General features: G+C 40.0%; 1 protein-coding gene across 1 annotated transcript in view; it reads left to right on the top strand.

Moving 5' to 3' along the window:
- Positions 1-27343, top strand: part of NTN4 (netrin 4) — a 149250-nt gene that overhangs the window by 111869 nt on the left and 10038 nt on the right. Inside the window, 4 exon segments of the mRNA XM_021006486.2 lie at positions 11538-11751; positions 14528-14643; positions 19488-19556; positions 24523-24693. Of these exon segments, the coding sequence (XP_020862145.1) occupies positions 11538-11751; positions 14528-14643; positions 19488-19556; positions 24523-24693 (570 nt within the window).

Below are 27343 nucleotides of genomic sequence, written 5' to 3'. Positions count from 1 at the left end.
TGAACATATTTCTACATTAGCCATTTTGCAACAAAAAAAAAAATAAGCAAGGGAAAAAATGTGCTTCAATCTGTATTCAGAGTCCGTCAGTACTCTGTCTAGAAGTGGATGGCATTTTTCATCAGGAGACCTTTGGAATTGTTATGGATCATTGCGTTAATCAGAGTTGATGCAGATGATTATCTTTAAAATATTGCCACTACTGCTGTGTACATTGTTCCCCTGATTCTGCTCACTTCACTTTGCATCAGTTAATATAAGTCTTTCCAGGTTTTTCTGAAACCATCCCCTATATCATTCCTTTCTTTTTTCTTTCTTTCTTTCTTTCTTTTTTCTTTTTTTTTTTTTTTAGTGAGGCAATTGGGGTGAAGTAACTTGCCCAGAGTCACACAGCTAGGAACTAGTATGTGTCTGAGGCCAGATTTGAACTCAGGTCCTCCTGATTCCAGGACCGGTGCTCTATCCACTGTGCCACCTAGCTGCCTCCCCCACCCTTATCATTTCTTCTAGCACAATAGTATTCCATCACAATCACATACCACAACTTCTTTGAAGGGCATCCCTCCAATTTCCAATTCTTTGCCACCACAAAAAAAAAAGAGCTGCAATAAATATTTTCATACATATGGGTCCTTTCCGTTTTTTTCTTTGATCTCTTTAGGTTATAAACTTGGTCTTTCTAGTTTTTTATAATCTTTTGGGCATAGATCTAAATTGTTCTCCAGAATGGCTGGACTAGTTCACAGCTCCACCCACAGTGCACTGGGAGACGATGTCCCAATTTTTCTGCATTCCCCCAGTATTTATTATCTTTCTTTTCTGTCATCTTAACCAATCCAATGGGTGTGAAGTAGTACCTCAGAGTTGTTTTAATTTGCATTTCTCTAATTATTAGTGATTTTGAGCATTTTTTAAAATATGAGTTCTAATGGCTTTAATTTCTTCTAAAAACTGCCTGTTCATATCCTTTGACCATCTATCACATGGGAAATGGCTCTTATCTTTATAAATTTGGTTCAGTTCCTTAATATATTTGAGAAATAAGACCTTTATCAGAAAAACTTATTGTAAAATTTTTCCCAGTTTCTTGCTTTCTTTCTAATTTGATCTGCCTTGGTTTTATTTGCATAAAGCCGTTTTAATTTCATGTAATCAAAATATCCATTTTACCTGCAGTGATCCTCCTCATCTCTTGTTTGGTCATGAATTGTTCCCCTGTCTGTAGATCTGACAGGTAATTTTTTTCACGCTCCCTTAATATGTTTGTGATATCATCCTTTATGTCTATATCATGTACCCATTCTGAACTTACCTTGGCCTACAGTGTGAGATAGCGGTCTGTCAGACTACTTTCACTTTTTCCTGGCAGTTTTTGTCAAGGAGTGAGTTCTTGACCCAATAGCTGGGATCTTTGGGTTGATCAAACACCAGATTATTGTGCTCAGTTGCTTCTGCCTGTTGTTTATCTAATCTGTTCCATGTATCAACCACTCTATTTCTTATCCAGCACTAAATTGTTTCAGTGATTACTACTTTGTAGTATTTAATTTGAGATCTGTTAATGCTAGTCCCCTTTTCTTCAGATTTTTTTTCGTTGATTCCCTTTATAGTCTTGACCTTTTGTTCCTCCAAATGAATTTTGTTATGTTTTTTTCTAGCTGTATAAAATAATTCTTTGGTAGTTTGGTAGCACTGAATAAGTAAATTAATTCAGGTAGTGCTGTCATTTTTGTTATATTGGTTCAGCCCACCCATGAGCAATTAATATTTCTCCAGTTGTTTAGATCCATCTTTATGTGTGTGAAGAGTGTTTTGTAACTGTGTTCATATTAGTTCTTATGTGTCTTGGCAGGAAGACTTCCAAGTATTTTATACTGTCTGCAGTTATTTTAAATGGGCTTTCTCTTTGTATGGCTTCCTGCTTGGTTTTGTTGGTAATATGGAAATGTTGGTGATTGTATGGGTTTATTTTATATCCTGCAACTTTGTTAAAGTTGTTAATTGTTTCAATTAGTTTTTCAGTTGATTCATAGGGTTCTCTAAGTCTACCATCATATCAACTGCAAAAAATGACAGTTTTGTTACTTGTTGCCTATGCTCATTCTTTCTCTTTCTTTTTTCTTGTCTGATTGCTACAGTTAGTTTTTAGTACAATGTTGAATAATAGTTGTTATAATGAACATCCTTGCTCTCTGATCCTATTGGGAAGGCTTCTAGTTTATCACCATTAGAGATAAGACTTGCTCTTGGTTTTTGATAGATACTACTTGTCATTTTAAGAAGAGCACCATTTATTCTTCTGCTGTCTAGTGTTTTTAATAGGAATGGATATTGTATTTTGTCAAAAGTTTTTCTGAAGCTATTGATATGATTGTGTAATTTTTGTTGTTTCTATAATTGTAATGCCCATTGTCTAAGGTTCTTAGGGGTTACATATATGTATCATCCGCCCATTTGGTAATGTCAGTAGTTTATAAGTAAATCCCTTATGATTTCTCACTAATGTTTACCTTTTTATGCTTCTCTTGAGACTTGTTTTTGAAGGTCAAATTTTCTATTTAGTTTTGATCTTTTCATCAGGAATGCTTGGAAATCCTCAATTTCATTAAATGTCCATTTTCCTCCTGTAGGATTATGTGGACCCTGAGTGAGGGTCCACACTTCTTCAGTTTTGCTGGATAAGCTATTCTTGGTTGTAGTTTCTTTGCCTTCTGGAAAATCATTCCAAGCCCTCTGCTTCTTTATAATGGTAGCTGCTAAATTTTATGTGATCCTTACTGTGGCCTCATGGTTTAGACAATTTCTTTCTGACTTCTTGTGGTATTTTCTTCTTAAGCTTGGAGCTCTGGATTTTGGCTATAATATTCCTGGGAGTTTTCATTTGGGAATCTTTTTCAGGAGGTGTGATCAGTGGATTCTTTCAATTTCTGCTGTGTCCTCTAGTTCTAAGATATCTGGGCAGTTTTCCTTTATAATTTCTTGAAATATGATATCTAGGCTCTTTTCTTTCATGGCTTTCAGGTGGGCCAATAATTCTCAGACTGTCTGTCCTTGATCTGTCTTCAGATTTTTTCCTATGAGATATGCCACATTTTCTCCTTTTTTTTTTTTCAGGCTTTTGACTCCTATTGTTTCCAATGTCTCATGGAGTCATTAACTTCCACTTGACCAATTCTAATTTTTAAGGAGTCAATTTCTGCTGAATTTCTTTTTTGCTTATTTTATCAGGCTGTTAATTGTCTTTTCATAATTTTCTTGTACAAGTTTCATTTCTTTTCCTAATTTTTCCTCTACCACTCTTTTTTTTGATTTTTCAAATCTTTTTATTGTTGCTATTTGTTTTAGAGTTTTTAAGCTCTTTCTTTAGCTCTTCTGCCTTACTGAGCTGGTGTCCAATCTGCATTTTTTTTCTTTGAGGCTTTGCTTTTAGATGTTTCTTTTAGATGTTATTGTCTTCTTCTGAGTTTATGGCTTAAGCTTCCCTATCACTATAATAGTTTTTTATGGTTAGGTTCTTGTTGTTGTTGTTGTTGTTTCCTCATTTTTCTAGCCTACTTTTTGACTTTGGATTTTATGTTACAATTGGGCTCTGCTCACCTCTGGGAGAGAGGAGGTGGAATTCACCTGAGCCTCTATCTTTTCTGTCCTTTTGATTTCCCAGCTCAATCTAGGAGCCTGTAGGTTTTTGATGCTTCCAGTATGCTGTGATCTGTGAAAAGATCTGGTCCCTGCCTTTCCAATCTGCACTCCATCCTGGAATTGATACCTTCAAGTGAATAATGAACAACAGAGCTGCCTTATGGCACCTGTTCCTGTGCCCAGTTCTAGTACAGGAGTCTCTGGGGATCTTTTTCTGACCCTGTGTTTGGTCCCCTCATCATCCCTGAGTACTGCTCCCCTGCAGCCCACAGCCAGTGTTGCTTCCGTTACTGTCCACACTTCGTCCAGGCTCCTGCTGCAATATCCACAGACCTCTTTTTCTACCTTCCTAAGCTGCCCTTAGATGAAAAAATTATTCACTATGACTTTTTCTTAGCTTTCCTGCTCAGGATTCTGTTTGGTATTTTCTGTGGTCATTTTATAGGAATGGTTTTGGGGGATGTTTGGCAGATGTGACCTTGGACTCTACCATCTTGACTTTTTAAAGAGGTTAACATAGCTTTCAGCAAGTGAAACCATTAAAATCTAACTCATACTGAAGTTACATTGACCTGTGAGATTTTATATAGTGTACATTAATAATTCCATATCACCCACTTCCAGTACTATTGAAATTTACCATCTTTAAAAACAGTATGCAGATTTATTATTAAAGCATTCAAAAAACTGATTTTATATGTTGTTAAAGATTTTTAAATGTCTTTATTTGATGGAATGAGATTCATTTTTCAGTTTTTTTTCTTATTTTGTTAAGCTCTTCTTCTACTGTGGAAAATAGTTGATAGTAGAAAGAAAGGAGACAACAGAACCAAAAAAGATAGTGAACTTCATTTTCTTTTCTAAATGTTTAGTTTCACACCTACTATTATAATAACATTTCATATTCTCTTCTTTTTACTAGAAGTTTCATTTCCCAAACCCTTTCCCTCAACTTCCGTTCCCCTCTAGTGACCTGGGCAGGCAGCTGAGTATCTTTGAAAATGCGTTTGCTGTTAGAAATGCTCCAACAGGAATTCTGTAGGGCCTTGGCCTTTTCAGGAGAAAACAATGTTGGGAGTCTGGGGGGCGGCTCCACTAAAGTAGAAGCTATTGGGCAGTGGTGAAAGAACTTGAAAAGCAGCTTCTTTCCCAGCTGAAGACCTTGAACTTTTAGTTCCATATTTAGAAAAGCTAAATCAGGAGTGTTTCACTGTTTGGGGGTTGGGATTTTGTTGCTTTCCTTTCACTACTAATTTTTACTAAAAGAACAATCAGATGTTAAGGAGCCATCAGGGAAGTGCTGGAGATCCAGGCATTTTGCAGGGATAAGATCACAAGGCCATCAAGTTGTTATTGGCCATCCCTCCTCCTCTCTGGGGCATCATACATTACACTCAGGGGATACACATAGACTCAAGTTGTAGTGAAGATTCTCTAGAGGAGAGAACAGTAGTTTTTATTGACCTACAACAAGGGGCTTTAGAACCCTATTGAAATGATGTTATCTAGAATTCTTCATTCTGGATTTTAGAGGGTTATTGGAGAAGGGGGGGGTTGCCATTTTTTGGCCTCTTCCTTGAAACTTTGAGTCTTTACAGAATCTTATTCCGATGTTTCATCCTAGCATAGGGGTGACCCTGGGTCCCCAAAGGCTGTGGTAGTGACATAGCTTCACTTGAGTGGTTTCTGCCATTGAGACATTGAGCACAGTCATAGCCACAGACTGTCTTTCTTTCTGAGAACCAGACTAGCTTAACATAGAGAGTTGTTTAAACAGTAGACTGGTCACTTGGGGATGAACCCTTTGCTGTGGCAACCCATAAAACAAAGAAAAATACAAACAGACCCTTAGCCCTTTATGGCTTCCTTTGTCTTTCTTCAGTGATGGTGGCAGAAAAGGGGCAAAGAGTGCTATGAATCATGCAGATTTTAATCAGTCTACAAATATTAGCTTGGATATTAGTAATCTAAATGTGAAATCCTTTGTCTACTGACCAGTAAATGGGCCTCCTACTGGAGAAACCTAAAAAGTATCAATATTGGCAATCTTGGCAAAACAAAGCCACTTTGGAGAGGCAAATGAAAGAGTTCGTTTTATTATGTATTCAATTTATTGGTATTTATTGTGTATTCAAAGGCAACAATAAGTATCATATCATGAGATAGTCACTAATATTTTAGTATTCATAATATAATTTGTAAAAACACTACCGTGAATCTAAATGTAGATTATGTACCAATATCTGTTGCAGACTGAGGAGGTAGAGAAAATCTGTGAAAAACTCAGTTAGACCCTCCAATTTAAATCAACATGTATTTTGATATTCACTAACTTCCAAGAAAAGTTGTGCATAGGAGAGAATGTAAAAAAAATATATTGGAAAACATGCTTCAGGAGTAACAAATAGAGAGGCTAAAGGCTTGTTAGAATGTACAGAAGCTTGTGGCTATATAGGATATACATCTTCTTAAAAAAAAGAGTCAGGAAACACTAGATGTGATAAACAACAAATAAAATCACCAAAAAAATTGTCGACCACTGGTTACCAATGTGAGAGTCAAACAGCTTTATGAGTATAGTCAAACCATCAAGTTCTTAGAACAAGAATCAAAATTAATACCAATTAGGAGACATTGTGATGCAAGGGAAAGAGTATTGGATTTGCCCAGTTATGCCACTGCCTACCAGTATGACCTTGATGTAGCTAGTCATTTAATCTCTCTAGGATTCAACGTCCTTATCTGTAAAATAAAGGGACCAAATGGGACAATCTCCGAAGTTCCTTCGAGCTGTAAACCTGTGATCTTGTGGTCCTAGAAGAAAGACTGAAAAGAAAAGAAAACATGGTCTTTAATTTAAGCAATCACAACTTGACCTGTTGCTACTGATGCCAAAAATACTAAATCAATTTTAAAAACATGTCAAAACAAACTGCCATTTCCTAAGGAAGTTTAACCAAAATAAATTAATCACCCCAACAAAGAGAGATTTTAAAAAAAACAACCTAGAAACCACTTTGGCCAACAAACACATCATCTCCTTGCTAGGCAGAGAAATATGATAGGAAAGTACAGTACCTATTTAGAATAAAACCTTATTTGCAAAATCTCCAGGAGGAAGATGGTGAAAAATTATGAACAGTGTCACCTCATAAAACAGTGAGGAAGCCAGGAGGGGGTAAAACTTCAAGGAGAACTTGGCAAGAGATATAAAAGAGCCAGTTCATCCCAGGTACGTTTAGGGATGAAAACGGAAGGAGGATAACACACTAAAGGAAAATGGAAAAGACTTGAAAAGATTTTTTTAAATTGCTCCTTTTACCATCAGAACTACCACACTTGGGCTCTGAGCAGTCTAGTTTTGGACAAGCTTCTGTAGGAAGTGGAAGTGACTCTGAAGTAAACAAGAATGGGCAGAGCCACTGAACTTGACCCAAGTTCAATTTTTAATTCACTGTATGAACGAAACTTGTTGCAAATTCTTCAGTAATATAAAAATTCCTTTGAAAAGAGTCTCATACTAATTTAGCTGTTGTGTAAGTAAGCTTAAATTAGTTTGTGTTCAGTTTTCTTAGAATGGGAAAACTATATGTAAAAACTGTATGTTTAAAGAAGGACTTTCAAAATGTGTTTGGGCAGTTAAGATGGTATAAACATTTTCAGAAACATTTTCTTTTTAATAACATTTTGCAGTTTAGACAACCCAGGGAAAATGTTTTGGAAAATATGCTCACATTCCTTTTATGAGCAATTTGCCATTGTAGACATGGCCACACAGCTTTCTCTTCAGTATGTCAGGCTGCCACTTGAGATATCATGCTGTCTTTTTAAGGACACCTCACCACAGCTGTGTAAACGAAAAAGTAAAATGAACAATTAAGAGCTATGATGTTTAAAAGCTAATTCTGGCTTCTCTATTGGTTTTGAATGTCTAACAGAGAAAGTCACAGCTGCAGTCAGAGATTTATGTTTCTCGAATTGGACTTTTTCTAGTCAGGTTTGTGAGTTGTATTTGTCCTTTTAGTGATTTTGGCAGTTAGCTGTGGAAAACCAAGTGCCCAGACCATAGCTCAAGGTTAATAGTCAGTGGGAAATAAAGATTGGAAAAGTGTCATTGAGAGTCAGCACTGAGCTTGAGGAAAATAAGAAATTTAGTATGTGTGTCAGATGTTAACTGCTTTGCAAACTTCAGAAGATAGGTATGTGAGGCAAGCCTCAGTGTGCTACGCTGGGAAAATATGCTGTGAAAGGTTTTGGAGCCTTCCGCCTCAAGCTAGTTTTGCATAGTTTCTGGCTGGTATTTTTATCTTGTAATTATGCAAAAAGTCATATTGATTTGGAGGACTGAGAGGTCTGTTGGCATAGATGATGGAATCACATTCCCTTCTGAATTAAGTGGTTATTCCTAAAATGAGTATAGACCTTTAAAAAAAGACACACAGTACATAAGGTCAAATACTATAAATATTCCCAGCATTCAATCAGACCTCAAGATAGAAAAGATATTGTACTCAATGTGTTCTAATGTTAGACAGCTTGAGATTTCTACATTCCAGTTAAGCCCCATATCTATGGCCCTTCCTTTACAATAAACCCCAATACTTCTTAGCTTCTGTGACAACAGAATCACCCTGTTTGTCTGATGACTTCAAAATTATGGCACTTTCATGATTTGGACCAGAGTATTTCCTTTAAAGTCTATACTAATCGTATCATTTGTTGATAAATTCCTATTCTAGAGTCCAGTCTTCCTTCATTTCATTGTAAAAAAGTTAGGAGAAACTGATAATGCCCTCCTGGCATAACCAAAGGTTACATAATAAAACCCAACTCTAGAAAGTCAGGTAAGGAACCTATTCTAAAAATAACATGACAGTAAATAAAACTGTATGCTTGGGAGATGTAGGTGATGTAAAAACAAAAGATATCTGCATTTCTCCAAGATCTTTTTCTACTAAGAAGCTCCAAGCATTCAAACGACAAAGTTCAACAACCGATGAATCAGTCAGTATTTATTAGGCAGCTTCTTTGTGCTGGGCATTGTGCTAAGCACTGGTGATACAAAAGGAGGTAAAAGACAGTCCCTGCCCTCAAGGAGCTCACAGTCTAATAGGGAACATCTTAATACATCTAAATTATCTTCAGCAAATGCTAATAGTTAGATTCCTACATTAAATCTTTTTTTTTTCCTGGCCGAAATGTTACATTTTTAAAACATATTACCCTTGAGAAACGTGTAACAGTCTGAGACATTCTATGCTTTCACAATTGTTCAGGTTAAATGAGTTCGTCATCACCACCTTTCAAAAAGAAAATATCCATTTAGGATCTGATAAAGGAAATATTTAATGATTCATTTAGATGATGTACGGAGTATTGATCTACTGTTATGTATGTAGTAAAAAATTTCGTTTGAGTAAAACATAAGAGCAAGCTACTTGATTAAGTATGACAGTAAACCAAATTAGGTTATCATTTCTATGGTACATTCTTAGGTTCAGATTCCTATAGGCAAAAAAAAAAAAATCAAAGTCATAAACCTGCAAAATTGTCCATATCATTAGAATTTTGTCATGGTTATCTACAAATCAACAAGCATTGATCAAGTGCTTCCTATGTGTCAGGCACCATCCTAATTAAGCTTTGGGAATACAATAACATGAAAGACCAAAAGAAAATGGCACCTGCTGTCAGGCAGTTCATATTCTAATGGAGGAGAAAACATGTAAATAACTATGTATATTCCAGGTACATGCTAGGTAAATTAGAAGTAATTTCAGAGGGAAGGCACTAGCATTGAGCAGGACCAGAGAAGGCTTCATGCAGGTGAGGTTTTAGAAGGAAGCCAGGATGGGGAGAAAGGAGAGAGAACATATCAGGTTTGGGAGACTGAGTGAAAATAGATTGAGTCAGGAAATGGAGCATCTTGTGCAAAGAACAGCAAGGAGCCAGTGTTGCTGAATTGTATTATATGTGGTATAACATAAAAGACAACTGGGAGAGTAGGAAGGGGTCATGTGGGGAGGGGCTTTAAAAACTAAACAGAGTTTTTAATCCAATTCCCTTGCAAGTAATGGCATCATCTTCCTGATGTCATGGTCCTCTTTGAGAATGAAGGACAAATCACACAACATCCACACAGATGTTCCCGTCCCATCCCTTCTACAAAGGGGTGAGGCCCACTTAGGTTGTGCACTGCCAGAGTTTCAGCCTTCTTCAGTGTATTGATTAGTCATGATGATTTTTTTCCTCTTTTTCTTTTTTGTCTATAAAAATAATGTTTGTTATATGGAACAGCTCTCGAAGAATACTGGTGGAAAGGGAAACTGGTATAAAAATATATCAATAAAAACTTACTTTAAAATGGAAACAAGGCAAACAGAATTTTATATTTGATCCTGGAGGTAATCGGGAGGAGCCCCTGGAGTTTAATGATGGGGGGGTGTGAAGGTGGGGTGACGTGTTCAGATCTGCACTTTGGGAAGATCACTTTGGCAGGGTTATCTGTTTTCTTGCCTTAGTGCCTACAAGTATTGCTGGTATTGTCACTGGATTCCATTTAAGTTACCTCTGAGCACATTCTAAAGGAGGGAGGTGAATCTGAGCAAATAAAAGAATTAGAAATCTCAGTTAAAATGGCCCAGTAGGACCCCTTCGTTTGCCTATCTCTAGACTTGTATTCCCTTAATTCTGTCAGGTTAATGTCAGCAGAAATCCACCATGGCAAACATCTCTGCTTCCTTTCTGTGGAAACTGAGAGGGTGAAGAAATGTAGCCATGGTTCTGAGGCTCTTTCCACTCCACATCGTCATGTCTCTTCTCCATAGATGGAACTTCCATATAAGGAAGAACACAAGAAGCCTTATCCATTCCTGACATGGAAGTGTGTAAGACAGAGATGGCCCTTGGCATATATGGAGGCAGATCAAGTCTGCTCAGCTCGGGAGCGTGTCCAAGTAACACACCTGCCAGGGAGGGCTCAGGCATCTAGTTGCTTTATACTGTGGTTCTGCTGTAATACAAAGGTGCAGACTGTTAGTTACAACCCAGTATTTTTTAAAATGCTGTTGGCATAAGACTGTGAGGAGAAGCCCCTGGCCTGAACTCTGAGATTCTTAGGACCAATTTAGGGAGCCTATAGCTACCCTCACTAGGGTACTTTGAGTCTAGGACAGGTCCTAGGCCAATGAACCCCTGAACAGGAGTGTAAGCTCTGAAGTTCATCCAAAGATTCAAGACATTTTGAGGAGCCAGTGAGGTACTTGTCCTTCATGACACTCATTTATGAGCTAGAAGCCCCATGAAATCCCCAGAACTGACAACCCACATGACTCCTTTGACCTGTAAGATGGCCCAAACCTAAAGATGATCCTCATTCCTTTTCTCAAAATCAGGCCAGGGATTTTGAGACCATTCAAAGACACTTCATCTTCCAGTGGCTGGTATGCTCTGGTTAGAGAAAACACTAAAGACATAGGATAATACTCAGGCCGGCAGTTTCCCTAAACAATGACAAAGCTATTTCCACCAAGAAAGTTTTCTTTCCTCTACTTAAAAATATTATCATATTCAATTATTTTCTGTAAATATGAAGAGAATTCAGGAAGCAGATAATGCAAAGACCATTCATATTTGATTCTGTAACATACCTATAGTTTTGGAGTTTGGTTTGGTTTGGGGATTTAGGAGTGGGTTTTGTGGTGGTGGTGGTGGTGGTGGTGGTTTTGTAGCTGCAACAGAATATCTGCAAGTTAGTTTGCATTCCCTGGGCACATACCAACTGATGTGACAGTTTGTGGGTGTGCTGATTGACAACGAGAATATCAGCCTGGATCATGGATAGTCCATAAGTAACTAATTTAGAATTGAAGGTATTTTGTGTGTTGATTCTCTTTTAGTGTGTTCCTGCCATCCCATTGGGTCAGCTGTTCTTCCCTTCAGCTCATCAACCTTCTGTGACCCCAGCAATGGTGACTGCCCTTGCAAACCTGGAGTGGCAGGCCCTCATTGTGACAAGTGTATGGTAGGATACTGGGGTTTTGGAGAATATGGCTGCAGACCATGTGACTGTGCAAGAAGCTGTGACCCCCTCACAGGGGACTGCATCAGCAGGTGAGCAGACAGCCTCTTGTCTCTTATCTTATTTCTTTGGATATCTGGAATGCTATTCATAATTTAGAAGATACTCCAAAATTGGGGGTAGATGTCTTAGAAGGGTTTAGTAGGTGGACCTTATAGTTGGGCCTCCTATAAAGAATTCTTTCAGGGCATCGGGAAAGGCCAAGACTCTGGGAATCACATTTGCCCCATTTTGTTGTAAGATGAATGATTCCTATTAACAACAGACCCTGAAATCCAAGAGAAAAGATTCTCTGTTAAGTTTCTGAAAAGTAGGAGTCATGGTGTAAGCTTTGTACCTCTGGAAACATAGGATGCTTTCTACCAGGGGCCGAGGGAGTCTTTTAAGCATCACCTGAACCACAACAGCAAATTGCTAGGCACTGTGCTCAGTACTGGGAATCCAAAGAAATGCAAAAATCTGGTCCCTGCCTTCTCATGGACAAAACAACATGCAAAAAACTACATACGTAAAAGACATATGAAATGTACGTTATTTCACTGATTGCAATCTCAGAAGGAAGGCACTAGCATGGTTAGAGAGGGAGGCAGGCTTCTGTGGGAGGTGAGATTTGAGCTAAATCTTGAAGGAAGTCAGGGAAGTTACAATTTGGAGATGAGGATGGTCAGCCCTTCAGACCTGGGGGATGGGCAGTGACAAGCCCCAAAGTCATATGAGGGAAAGCAAGTAGCCAGCATCGCTGGATGGTAGAGTCCTTGGAAGGCAGCAAAGTGTAAGAAGTCTGGAGCGGTAGGAAGAACTTTTAGATTCTGAATTTGTTTTATTTACCTAGTTGTGATTTTGTCGTTGGTGCTCAGTCGTTTCAGTCACATCCAAGTCTTTGTGGCCCCATGTGGGGTTTTCTTTGTAAAGACACTGGAGTGGTTTGCCATTTCCTTCTCCAGCTCATTTGACAGATGAAGGAACTGAGGCAAACAGGGTGAAGTGACTTACCCAGGGTCACACAGCTGGTAGGTGTCTAAGACTGGATTTGAATTCAGGAAGATGAGTGTTTCTGACTCTGGTCCTGACACTCTATCTATTGCACCACTCGCTGCCCCAGCTGTGATTACCAACTGGCTATTCTTATCTTTTGATATTGATAGAGTTTAATGACTATTTGTTAATCTTCTCCTCAATAATAATGTTTAAAATTTTTAAGCCACAGTTATAACTCATTTTGAACTTTGTTGTGGTTCAGTTTTATCTTAAAATTGCGTTATGTGCATGTGCAGCTATTGTCTTAACTCATTTTTATATTTTCTCTTCTGGCAAGACTATCCTTTTCCGTTTAATGGGGCAGGAAAACAATAATAAAGTAAACCAATTAAAAAGAAAAAAAAGTTTCACCACTTGCACAATGTATCACAGTGAAAAGAGGGCTGAAGATGGGATCCAGAGACCTGGGCTATGGTCCTTCTTCTCTTCCCCCTTCCCTCCCCCACCCATGACTTTGACTTTTACATCTCTGAACTTCCATTTTCTAAACTGTAAAATGTATATAACACTACTCACACTGGCTACTTCACAGAGTTGTTACAAAGATCAAATGAGAAAATGCTTTGTAAACTGTAAAGCTCCATACAATGTGAGCTCTAAGAATTATAGCTGAAAATTTTAATTGTAACACAGTCCACTCTAGCTCTCAGTGCCTAGTCCAGATGTTAGAGTTTATGGTTTCCCTTCCCCCCCCCAGGGTTCTCTAGTCCCTTAAAGGGGGATTTGTGGGGTATCTCAGCTCTACAGATGGCTCCAGTCTCCACTAATGATGCCCCCTCAATTTTAGGAGATGTTCTGCACCCTAGTTCCATTTAGCCACTAATAATGAGATTAGCTTTAACACAGAAATATTTACTTCAGAAAGTATAATCACAGATATACAAACTTACTCACCCTTAGCCCAGGGAGGCACAATCCCCACCCCTTTTTACCACGTCAGTCTCTGGGAAAGGGAAGAAGATTAGGTTTCCTAGCTTAGCTCAGTTCCCAGAGAGTGTGGTTCCAGTTCCAAGTCCAGAACCCCCCTGGGGCTCAAGTTGCAGGCACCCTGGCTTCTCCAGACTTTAGTACGGGGATGGCTGGCTGCAGTCCTGGCACCAGCGTCTCTATGGCTTGAACTCCTGGTCCCCCGGGAATCACCTCTGGCACCTGAAACTGAGGAAGACAAACACCAGAGAACAGAAACAAGCAACCCCAGGCCCATTTCTCAGAGCCAGGGGTAAAAGGAGAGCAGGGAAAGCAAGTCCTGTCCCCCTCCCCAGTTCAGTTCATGGCATCCTGCCTTTGGGTAAACTGGGATCTTCACCCTCTGGACACAGCAGTTAACAGCTGCCAAAAAAGAGAGCTAACAGCTCAGTCTGGGCAGTTTTAAAGACACAGGCAGGCAATCAAAGGAAACACCCTGGCTCGCCTGGTCCAATAACTTCCTTAGGTTATAAACCTTAGGATTTCTGGATCAAAGGATAGGAACAATATTGTAACTTACTATACGGTCACATACAGATTTCCAAAATGTTTGGACCAATTCACAGCTCCATCAACGGTGACTTGATAAGTATATTTCCTCACAGCTCCCTGCAACTTTGAATTTTTCCATCCTTGCCAGGATGATAGGAGTATAATATGATGTTTCGTTTTAAATTTACGTTGCTCTGATTACTGGCTGTAAACACAATTGTTGATTATTTGTGCAGCTTCTTTGAAAAGCTGCCTGTTCATGTCCTTTGACCAATGTGACATATTCTTATTCATAGTTTGACTTTATTATAGCAGTGCAGACATTGACTGGTACCATGAACTCCCAGACTTCTACCCTGTATTTAACCAGAGTGAACCAGCCTGGGAATGGGAGGACGAACAAGGATTCTCAGCTCTTCGACATTCAGGTGAGAAGGAAGACAGAGTCGGCTCTCTTCTTTCCTGGCCCAGTCCTAGGCAATAGCAATTTTTAACACCTGAGAGTAAAAAATTTGCTCGCAGTGGATGAAAAGCAGCATAATGGTACTCTTTAGTTCTGAAGTGATGAGACAGAACTTACCATACAAGTGTGTGTCTCTTGGGGAACATGTTGGGACAAAAAGACCTATGTAGCAAAGGCTAAGGGTTCATTTTTACTCACAAAAGGAAAAATAGTGGAAGAAAAAACCTAAAATCATATCAAAGTTTAGAAAAGAAGAAATGTCAGCAGTTACTACCAAAAATTTTTCCTCTTAATGCTTTCTAGTTTGATTTCTGTACATTTAATTGAAATTATTTACTGTTCATTTAGTGAGTACCTGAAACATTTTTCCAACATAGCGTTGTTTATGATTCTCTGACTCTACTATAGTCTTGTAGTCTGCTGAGGAAGATCTCTGAGGATCAGGCTTTTAAGCTTATGTGACATTCAGTTAGCCAATTATGCATGTTACTAGGGAGCTGGCATCAAACCAATTAGGCATGTAACATAGTGCTGGCACCAGAGTGACTCCAGACTCTCCTATCCACATTAACAGCTGTGCTGTCTGTGATGTCCCTCAAGACTATCTGGAATTCATCTGGGTGGGCTCCAGCTTAGAGAAGTTATTGTTCAGTTTCCTGCGAAACAGCCGTCTTCCTCTGGGTGTAGAATAGCTCCCATGGGCACCCTCTTTCAGCAAGGAGCAGTGCACTGTGTCCCAAGCATGCAAGTGTGGCAGACACAGTGAGATCTGTATTCAAACAGCTGTGTATGTCTACCTGCCTGTGTGAAGGGAGTCACTGTACTAGGAGCTTAGAGCCTGTACCAGCAGCAGAGCCTTCGTTCCCACAACTTCTTGTGAGGTAGAGAGCACCAGCTGAAATATTTCGTTTCCTGAACAACAAAATTGGCTTTGACTAATACTGCAGTAGTGTAAACAATCCTATTTCTTTAACTTTCTAATAACCCAGTATAGCAAAGCAAGCGTTTTTTTTTCCCCTTCCAGATTTAGTTTTTGAAAAAAACAAGGCCAAGTTGAGACCTAATCAGCAAAGCTTATCCTAGTGTCAGTTTTAATATTTGACCATCATCATTTCTGAAATTCTTCTTCCAAAGCCCTGCATGGCATGGAGGTGACCCTGGCTTCCCAAAGGCTGTGCCAAGAGAGGAAGCTGTGGCATATCCTTCCACGCTGAGAAGGCCTTGCCTGTGGGCTGGATGACGGACTAAATGTCTGGTCATTACCACATAGACCACAAGGTAAAATATGTTGAGACAAAGCAATTCTCCAGCCCTCTCACAAGCCGAGGGGAATCGATAAAGGAAGCAGCCACAGGGGTGAAGTCCTGGCTTTTAGGCAGCTGAGCTTGGGGACAGAAAGACCTGCCTTAGTCACCATAATTGTGATTCTGAACAAGTCACTTCACTGCCATCTGCCTCAGTTTTCTTATCTGTAAAATGAGATAGTGACAGCATCTACCTCACTGGGTTGATTTGAGGATCAAATGAGATAATTTATGTAGAGTACCTGTAAGCCTTAAGTTGCTATATAAATGTTAGCGGTTATTAAGTACTAGGCTCTTCTCCCTTTCCTCCCCCCCCCCAAAAAAAGAAAGCCCATAGGATAAGAGGATAAGGGAGCAGGAGACCTGGCTTCTAGGCTCTGCCATGGCCTGAGTGGGGGACCTTGGGCAAGCACTTTTTGGCTTGGGCTTCATCGTCTCTAACAGGGGTTTGGACTAGAAATTCTAGGCCTCCTCAAACTCTAAAATTCGAACAGTTCTGATAAGTGCTCTTATTCTGTCCTTCTGAGGTGTGTGAGAAAGCACCCAGAGAGGGGTGCCTGTGTTTTTGTGGGCCCGAGACCAAAGAGAAGAGCCTCACCTCTTGGAGGGGGCCGCAGGAGGCCCTGCGAGGGTTTTTGGCACAGCACGTCAGCGGTGCCTTTGTGGAGTCACCAGGAGGTCTTGGGCTGTGTTCTCTGGTCGCCTGGCTGGCAGCGGCCTTGAATGGAGCCTGGTGTTTAGTGTGTTACCATAGGCAGCGCTGCGTTCGCCACCGTGCTCTGTTAGGAGGAGAACCTGAGGCCGCCCACGGCCAGTTGGGATGCCTGTAGATGCTGTTGACACTGAGCTGCAGCGGCATTGATAATGATAATAATTGCCAACCTTTACCACATGCTTTAAGCTTTATAGGGTGTTTTGTGTACATTATCTCATTTGATTCTCACCACCCTAGGAAGCAGATGCTCTCATTATCTCCATTTTATGGATAGAAAAAACTGAGGCAAACAGAGTCATTTGCCTCTGGTCCCACAGCTGGGAAGCATCAGAGGCCAAACCAACGATTCTCTTGCTCTTATAGTCCAGCTAATCATCATAGAATTATTAGAATTTTCAAATTGGAGGAGACGGAATTTTTAGTCCAAACCCTTGCTATTATAGATGATGGAACTCAAGCCAAAAGGAACTTGCCAGAGGTCCCACACTAGTCTACAGCAGAGCCTAGAAGCCTGGTCCTCTGCCCCTTATCCCATTATTATCTCATGGCTTTTCTTGCTTGGTGAGGAAGGAAGAGGAATGCATAGGGAACCAGTCTAGGATTCCGTTGGTGTAGAGAACCAAGACAGATCAGCAGCTGGTCTGCAGTTCATAGTCTTGAAAAGGGCCTGGAACGCTAAGAGAGCGTGACTTGCCCAGGGTTTCCATGGTTTTCCTGCTGTATCGCCCCATGCCAGAATAACAGTTTTCTGTAAAGACGCAGGGTCATGATGCTCTTAAGCTGAACAGAACATTTTCATTCTCCCTGTCCTAAGAGTGGAGACTAGTATGGGTTTACACATTATATCAGATTCTCTGAACTTTCTGCAGGGCCTTTGCTACTCTAAAATAACCACACACCCATCCACCATTGTTTAAAATTGTTTCAGCCAACGTGGCTTTAAATACATGGGTTAAATGTTACTAGTGAGTTTTTTTCAAAAAAGACAAAAATTTTCCCTCATCACATGTGCCACAGAAAAGCAAGGAGAGCCATATAAATTGAGTAATGTTTAAATCATTAATCATTTACACTCAGTTTTCTATCCAATTTCTCCCATTCACCCCACGCTTAGCATATTCCCCTTAATGATTTTATAAATCTATGTCCAAACTAAATGATTTTTCTGCTAATATGCTAATATAGTTAACTCTCAATTATTCTTCCTATTATCAATACCCTTCGTGCCTTTACAATCCAGTTGGCTCCCTGCCTGAACAGGGAGGAGGTTAGGGCTGGACAAAATATGCAAACAAGTTAAATAACGACAAAGAAGTTCAGCACTTAATTACTCTCAAATAATTTTGAGCTTGGCACTGAGAAAGCTGATAACCTATTGGATGTAAAAATCCATCCAACTCCATTCATAATAAAATGTTCTTTCCCCTCGTGACAGTCGTTACAGGTCTTCCCAATCCATCGACCCATTTCTGGATTCATTTCTCCCTCTCCCCTCTAGCCTGGACCCCAGGTGAGGTATTCCGACCAATCATCTTCTACACAAGAATATAGATTCCCTTTACCCCCTTGAACGTGTGATGTCCCTGCCTTACCAACTCCAGGAATAGATAAATCCCACTGCTTTCTTTGCTTCTGTTCCTGGAATAACTAAGGAAAGTCACTGAACAGATTGGCTGCACTCCAAATTCATGCTGTTTAACCTCAAAGTAGGACATCAGTGTTCATTGCAAAGCCTTCTGTTCCTCTTTAATGGCCTCCCTGTTGCATTCCCTGTAATAACTGTTCCATATCTTTGCTGCTCTTCTCAAGGCCACAGCCCAGCACCTACTGTCTTCCTTCTCAGTAGATGACCTATCCTTGGACTTAGACGATTCAAGCTCCCATATGTTCTCTCTTCTTTGTCTCACCATTTATCTTTCTCTCCTGCTCTACTTTTTGCCCTCCCTTCTTCTCTTGGAGAAAGCATTACCCTCTTCCCAAGATGAACTTCTCCAATGGATCCTTGATCCTGTGGCTTCTTGTTATACCACCTGTTATCCTGCCTCGTCCTCTGTGCTGGCTCCTTCTGCTGTGCCTATTATGTGGCCACATCTGGCCAGTCCTAAAAATTAAAGTAAAAATAAAACTTCCTTGGATCCTAAAGACTTTGGCAGGGAGAGAGAAGAAACTGGGAAAAGAGTGCTAAGTCCATTGGTTCCTCCCATCACCCTTTTAGGAAAATGGCCGGGAGAGTGGAGAGATTAGACATCATTCCATATGAGGATTACTTGGAGGAATGGGACACGTTTAGCCTATAGAAGAGAAGACTTAAGAGGAATGCATTCTCCATCTTCAGATATTGGAAGGACTTTGATGAGGAAGAAGGGTTACACTGGTTCTGCCTCACTTAAGAGGAAAGAGCCAGGGGCATGGGTGGGACTTCCAGGAAGCCCTACCGATTAAGGCTGCCTCAGAATGTGGGGAGGCCCCCATCACTAGTGGTCTTTAAGACTGGATGACCATTTGTGGGGGAGAGTACAGAGGGGATTCCTGCTATTGGTGGGAAACCTAAAAACATACTCTCTCTCTTCAGCCCTCCATAGATAAATAAATTTAATTCATTTAGATGGTTCTGCAACTCCGTTGTTCTACTATGGGTCTAAATAATTCTCCTTTGTCCTTGTGGCTATTGATTTCTTGAGCACTCTGAGGAAATAACTTAAGAGGACACAGTTATGTTACTTGAATGTACTTGTCAGTTTTCGCCTTTGCAGTGTTAATGAAGATGAATCTTTGTTTACTTTTTTTTAGGTAAATGTGAATGTAAAGAACAATCATTAGGAAACCCCCAAATCTTCTGTGGGATGAAGTATTCATATGGTGAGTCACAAGAAGAAAATCCGTTTCTTTGCTCCTGAGAACCATTATCTATTAATTCTAGAGAGGCTTTAGAAATCAGTACTAAACCTAGGTCAGGTCCTCATAAATATTTGTCTCATGTAGTACTATTGAAGCCCTTGCCACAGGCTAGACCAGTATTAGACCAACCTAGAGAGTGGTGCACTCACCAAGGAGAAGAGTTTATTGGGATGTTGGCAAAGATAGTCTCTGGCAGCGCCATACTATTATGAGAATGAGGTAAAGCAAATAAATAGAGAAAAAAATGTGAAATGAAAATAAATTTTTCTGACATTTCTGACACACCCTTTATTAGTCAAACGCAGGTAGTAGGGAGCTGCTTAAAACTGTATTAGGTTGGCATGGAATAAACTTGGATCAAGCAGACTTTCTTCTACATCGATTGCTTTTTGTACTTGACACTGACTACAAGTGTTCCCCAAAGAAGTTTAATAGATACAAACTATTTGCTATGAGACCAGAGAACCTAGAAACCAGCTCAGCCAGTAAACCCTTATTGTCCTTGCTAAGTAGAAATATGTGGTGGCCAAAGACCACATAAGTTTAGAACGTAGACTTCTTTGTAAAATCTTATGATGGAAGATTATGAGCAGCTATGTCTCATAAAACAGTAAGAAGCAGTGCTGGGAAACACCATTTTAAAGAAAGCTTGTCAAGAGACCCAACTAAAAAAGTCATCTTGAAGGCATTTAAGGACTTAACTGGAAGGAGGCTAACACCCAGATGAAAAAACGGAAAAAGACATCCAAAGGTTTTTATAACACACTTTTTACCGTTAAGGACAGGGCCGCCACACTTGAATTCCTAACATCACTGTCCCGGATGTCCCATATGAGGAGGTGGAAATACCACTGAAGAAATAGAGAAAGGAAGCTAGACTAGACCATGTGTATACAAAGGGGGCTTACTGAAGTCATGTCATTTTGAGCCCTGAAGGACTGATTCTCAAACTTTCTGAAAGAGGGGAAGATACCAAAGGAATTTTAAAAAAAAAAGAATCTCATTCAACCATCCCTGTTGTCGTCCCAAATCTGTCTTCCTGTTTGTGGCTAAACTCCTTAAGAAAGCCTTCTGCATGTAGTTCCTCTACTTGTCCTCTCAGTCGATTGACTGTAAACCCTCTGCTCTCTGGTTTCTGACCTCATCATTCAACTGAAACTGCTTAGTCCGGTTATGGGTGATCTCTTCATTGCTAGATCTCATGGCTTTTCATCCGTCTGCATCCCTCTTGATCTCCCTGCTAACTTCGACATTGTTAATCACACTCTTCTCCTAGATACTGTCTCTTCTTTCTAGGTTTTCCTGACATTATTCTTTTCTGGTTCTCCTACCTGTCTGTCAGCTCCTTCTCAGTCTCCTTTGTTGCATCTTCATCCAGGGCATGCCCACTAATCAGAGGAATTCCCCAAGGCTCTCTCCTGGGCCCTCTTCTCTAAGCTGTCAGAGTTGGTCATCTCATAACTTCCCACGAATGCAGATGATTTCCAGGTCACCCCTAACTTCTTTTCTGAGATTTTATATCACCAACTGCCTCTTAACACATCTCAAACTTGAGATGTCCAAAACAGAAGGCATTATCTTTCCTCCCAAGGCCTCTCTCCTCTTCCAGATTTCCCTGTTAATGATAATGGCACCTCCATTCTCCAAACCAGTTCCAAACCTCAATGTCATCCTCCAATCCTTTCACTCACCCTGTCTGTCCAGTGCGTTGCTAAATCTTAATGTTTTTACCTTGGAAACATCTCTCCTATATATTCCTTCCTCTCCACTCATATAGACATAGACCTACTCTAGTAATTTGGTAAAACAGAACTCTAAAAGCTCTCCTCTGACAAGGTTTCATATGTCGGAATGACATAAAAATTATATTATAATTATTAATATATAATTATACATTATATAATTATGTATTATAGGTATATTATGTTCATAATATAATTATAACAGAGACAATCTTATTGGGCAGTCCTTGGTTTTTATCAAGCAAAGCATAAAATAGGAAGATATGTACTCACCAGAGGTGTTTCCCACTGTTGTGGATGAAGTCCAGTATAGAGTAGAGATTGAAAAGGGATTTCTCACAGATAATGAACTCCTCCAGATGTTCCTGTTTGGAGATTACATTTTGCTGATTGTCTTAAGCCCTAGAACATTATAAAGCCTTCTCAGTTCAGTCCATAATAATTCAAAAAATTTTGGATTAGACATCTACACAGGGAAGCTAAGCTGATGAAGAATCCCCACTTTGTCCAGACTATGATATGCAGTTAGATGAACAAACTATAGAGCTCACCTATCAGTACATACATCTTATACAAACGTTACCAATTCATGATGAGTTGGTCCAGAAATGAACAGGAGAAAGTGAGTAATCTGGATTATTTTGGGGAAATTACATGACCCCCAGGCTTCTCCCTGAAACAAGGAGCAAACATTTTAACTCTGGCATTTTTCCAGTGATGTTTCATGACTGCAAGTTGTAGAATGCTGCAGTCTCTGAAAAGTCAAAGTTGAGCATCTCCCAGAAGGTAAAAGGGTTGGGGCTGCTGCCAGCATGAGCAGGCTGTCGGACTTCCTGAATGAGGAATTAAGCAGGAAAAGAGATGTCAAGAAAGTCTGAAGCAAAGGCTCAGGGAAGGTGTGAGAGGACCTCTAAATTCCTCTCTAGCTCCACTGCCCGCCCTCCCCTAGGTCACCCCATGCACCCCTAAGCTTTCACTTCCAGGAAAGAAACCAGCCAGAGCTCAGAACAGAAGCTGACCTTAGAACAAGGGCTCCTAATCTCCTCTGGGTTGTGGTGAAGCCTAAGGGCCCCTTCTCAGAATAATGTTTTTAAATGCACAAAATAAAATACATAGGAAGACAAAGGAAACCGGTTATCAACATATTAAAAAAAAACAAGTACATGGACACCAGATTAAGAATTTCCTGTCTTAGAGTGTTTCATTTCAGTTCCCATCTTGCTCTTGTATACTAGCAACTTGTTATAATTGAGGGTCATAAGGAAGGGACCATAATAATTACAGCATTTCTATAGCACCTACTCTGTGCCAGGCTCTGTACTTAGCACTTTGCCAGTATTGCTTCATTTGATCCTCACAACCACTCTGTGAGGCTGTCCCTGCCCTAATCCCAAACACATCCTTCCTCATACACAGCAGCAGTGGGACTCTGGAGCTCTGTCTGCCGTTAACCTGGTGCGCTCTGTCTCTTCCCCAGCCACTTTAAATCTCCCACCAGAGGACCTTGCTCCCCAAACCCACTTCTCTTCTCTTCTCAATCTCACTGCAGCACTCTCTTAATAGTATTTTATTTTTTTCTAATTAATGTAAAGATAGTTTTCAGCATTTGCTTTTATAAGATTATGAGTTCCAAATTTTTTCTCCCTCTCTTTCTTCCCTCCACCCTCCCCAAGACAGCAAGCATTCTAGAATATAGGTTATACATGTACAATCATGTTAAACAGATTTCCCCATTAGTCACATTGTGAAGGAAGAATCAGAACACAAGGGAAAAAACAAAAAAAAAGTGAAAATAGTATGCCTTGATCAGCACTGAGACTCCATAGTTGCTTCTCTGGATGTGGAAAGCATTTGCCATCATGAGTCTTTTGGAATTGTTGTAGAGCATTATATTGCTGAGAAGAGCTGAGTCAGTCATGGTTGATCATCGCACACAAGGTTTTTGTTACTATGTACAGTGCAGAACCACTCTCTTACCACAATCTCTAGCTCCCTCTCCTGCTACACTGCTAGAACCCAGGTCTCTCAAACCTCCAAATCAGCCATCACCTGCCCTTCAGCTACTTTCTGAAGGACCTCTGTCACCAGGCCCCAGCTTCACCTTGCATGCCCTCAGGCTCACCTGCTTCACTTTTGTACCCTCCCTGGCACACAGCATCCCCGAATCCTGGTTTAGGGACCCTTAGTAGCCGCTCTTGATTATATGTAGCAGCAGTTAGGACAGGGGTCTCTGACCAACCATGTGCAGTCAAAGGCTCCCATAGGAACCCTGGAGAGATGGAAAGTACTTCTCCAGAGAACAACACACTCATTGGCTCCTCTTGTCTCCCTCTGCTTTTCCCCAGTCACATCCCCTTTCCAGAGTGCGGTGCATAGGGTGGTTGTATAGAACTCTGATGAAGAGCAGGCCTGGTGGGACGTTTTCACCGCCAGCCCTCCCAATATGTGTTAATCTGTCCCCTCTTTACAGAAGGGAGGAGTCGTGCTCATTGTCACTTTCATTGAGTGAGAAATCCTTGATCTCATTGCATCTACTGTATGTTGTATGTATGTCATCTCCTCAATTAGAATGTGAGTTCCTTGAGGACCTCATTTTTTGCTTCTTTTTGTATTCCCAGCCCTTAGCACAGTGCCTGGTATATAGCAAAGCCTTAACAAATGCCTATTAACTGGCTGAATCCAACATTTAGAGCATATTCATTTCTTCAGTAAACACTTATTAAGTTCCTGCTGTGTTCCAGGCACAGTGCTGAGTACCAGGGATACAAAAGGAGAGTCTCTGTCCCTGAGGACCTCATAGCTAGTCATGAAAATAAACATACAACCAGATCCTAAAAAGAAATATATATGTCCTCATGGTTGTCTTTTTTTTTCCCTTTCTGGGTAATATGTGTTTGATAGAACTCAAACTTTAGATGGGTTCCCGTAGCTTGGTGATGTATAAGTTGCAATAGAAAGACTGGGACCCTGTAAGAGAAGAGGAATGATGTATACAGGCAAGTGGGAATGTGGCCAGTGCAAATGGAGGGAGCTGAATGGTATTTAAAGAGATGATCAAAGCTACATTCAGCATTGATATTTATCCTTTGTGCTCCTCTGCAGTTAATATTTCCAGTGCTCCTCAAACTTGAACTGTGTGTATGATGCTTTTTTGCATTTCTCCTTTTGGAATTGTGTCATTGCAGTGCTAAAAATAAAGATTTTATCAGCTCACGATAAAGGCTCTCATGCTGAAGTCAATGTGAAGATCAAAAAAGTGTTGAAATCCACCAAATTAAAGATTCTACGAGGAAAGAGAACTCTCTACCCAGAGTCCTGGACCAACAGAGGCTGCACTTGCCCAATCCTTAATCCTGGTGAGTATTTGGTTTTGTTAAAGAAAAAATTGTTGAATACATCCTCATTCCCTACAGATGTGCCCCTTATTCTATAGATGGAAAAAAACCACTGGGTTTAAAGTGAGTGAATTCAGGATCTAGCTGACACTCGCCAGTGCTCTGACCTTGGTGTGGTGGTTTCCTCCTCTATAAAATAGAAAGAATAATACTTGCAGGGTTGTGGTGAGGAAAGCAGTTTGTAAACAGTGAAGCCCTATGTAATTGTGAGGTGTCATAATGACTATTATCCTCCAAACCACAGCTCTGAATAAGCGTCCACCTTACCTTTGAAATTCTGGGAGCAACTCAATCAGATCACCTTGCGCTAATGTTGAAAACAATTCTCGCTCCTATCTTTGTGCCCCATAAACTAACGTGACATTTTCAAATTTAGCAAGTTAGTATCCTCCATCATGGAAGGGAGAAAGTGATCTTAATTTTTATAACCACACTTAGCTCTTCATCTGAAAACTAGGTCTTACAACAGTGCCATGGTTAAAGTCTTTTCTCAAAGGAAATCCAAATATGAAATTCCGTCTACAGCCATAATATTGAATTAATTTATTTTTGAGTAAGAAGCATCTGTTTCTTCTGGGAGGAAAACAACCTTCATTCCTTATCTTGTCTTTCATTAAATCATCATTCCAATTTCAAACAAAAACCAGCAGACACTAAAAAAGGAAAGGATATTGGTAGAGGAAAATCTGTAGATGTTTCAACTTCCTTATGACTCAGAAAATTGAAATTGTATCTAAAAGATGAGAGAGAGTGAGGCATGGAACTATTTCGGGAAAATTCCCTTCGTTCCCTTGTTCATATGAATGTCACCTGTTTAGATAGCATGGCTGGGAACAGTTGCCCCCTGGGTGTTCCATTGTGCCAGCTCTTCAAGGCATATTAATAAGAGTTCTGTGTTCTTTCAGCTCCTGCCTTCAAAGGAACAAACCAACCACCAAATGATAATAATAATTTTAACAGAATTTTTCTTCCCCTGAATCTTAAAATGAAGAAAATAGCTTATAAAACTCCTTTTGACTTTGTCGGTGTTGCCCCCATCTCAACATTTCAACTAAATTCTATGCATTTCTATTGATGAAAAGGATAAATTGTACATTTTAAAACATTCTACGTATTTTAAGTGGGAATAAATTCAAATAGATCAGAAAACAGGGTGTTAAATTTTTAATTCCAGAAACTAAAGATCACTAATTAAAGTGGTATTTTCCCAATGATCTAGGTTTTCGAGGTTCCTGCCAGCAATAATTCTGTTGCAATGCCAGAATTTATTTTAAATGCCCAGATTTTAGGAAGACATTAAAAACAAAAGGTTTAACTATCTGAGCCACCCTCCAGGAAGTAGACTGCACTTCCTAATCAGATTTCTGCCGAACTGACTCAAAAGAATCGACCCAGTTCATCACAATTGGAAACCTAAGAGCAGTTATTCAAAGAATTCTGGAAAACATGTTTACTTGCTTTGAAGAAAAAGACTGGAACTGACCAAAGCAAAAGCCAGACAGTCTTTTATTTTGCTGTGTTTTCCATTTTTACAACTCAAAGAACTGGGGCCAAAAAAAAAAGAATGATGATAAGAAAATTCTGGAATCTTCCATGCCTACATGTCTCCTGAAGTCACCTCAGTCACCACTAACAGGGGTTGATGTAGCTAAATGAACAGACTTACAGATTCATTCAGTAAGCATTGACTGTATATCTTCTGTGTCCATATGACGGCAAGATGGGAATGGGTGCTGATGAATGAAAAAAGCAAACCTCGGAAAATAGGTATCAAATTATTTCGAGAAAACTTAGAGACTGGTGATTTGATTTGGAAATGGAACTGGGAACCAATCTCTTACCTTCTTACCTATGAAAAGAAATTAACCTGTTCAGCTTTCTCATAGCCAGTGGTAAGAACCCACAGGTGCCCTCCTGACCTGTAGAAGAATAGAGTGATTTGGAGTTTTCTTTTCTGTATCATCCACAGCATAAGCAGAGAAAAAGAGCTCATGCTCTTTTAGGTCTACTACATTCTTATTTCCCTCGATAAAATTAAATAATAATCAGCTTTCTATGATCACTTCTAGTGGAGGGAGGGGGAGTGGTGATCTGGATCATTTTAGATCTGTAATTTCATCACGATTTGGTATTTATTCTACCGACACAGGCTGCAGACCTTTCATGCCTCAAAGAGTCATCACCTGGTTGCTCCCCCCCCTCCCCCGTGCCTGAGCTCTCTCCCTCCTCATCTCCATCTCCTGGCTTCTCAATCCCAGCTGAAGTCCCACTTCATGCAAGAGGCCTTTTCCAATCCTCCTTCATCTTAGTGTCTTCTGAGACTGTCTCTAGTTGGTCCTGTACATATCTTTTCTGTACATAGTTGTTTGCATGTTAGACTGTGAGCTCCTTTAGCACAGGGGCTATTTTTTCTTGTTTTCTTTCTTTCTTTTCTTTTCTTTTCTTTTCTTTTCTTTTCTTTTCTTTTCTCTCTCTCTCTCTCTCTCTCTCTCTCTCTCTCTCTCTCTCTCTCTCTCTCTCTCTCTCTCTCTCTCTCTCTCTCTCTCTCTTTTCTTTCTTTCTTTTTTTTTTGTACTTAGAATAGTACCTGGCATATGGTAAGTGCTAATAA

Source organism: Phascolarctos cinereus, unplaced genomic scaffold (assembly GCF_003287225.1).
Source record: "Phascolarctos cinereus isolate Bilbo 61053 unplaced genomic scaffold, phaCin_HiC Scaffold_1;HRSCAF=81, whole genome shotgun sequence".
Taxonomy (NCBI): Eukaryota; Metazoa; Chordata; class Mammalia; order Diprotodontia; family Phascolarctidae; genus Phascolarctos; species Phascolarctos cinereus.
This window is presented reverse-complemented; position numbering and strand designations above follow the sequence as displayed.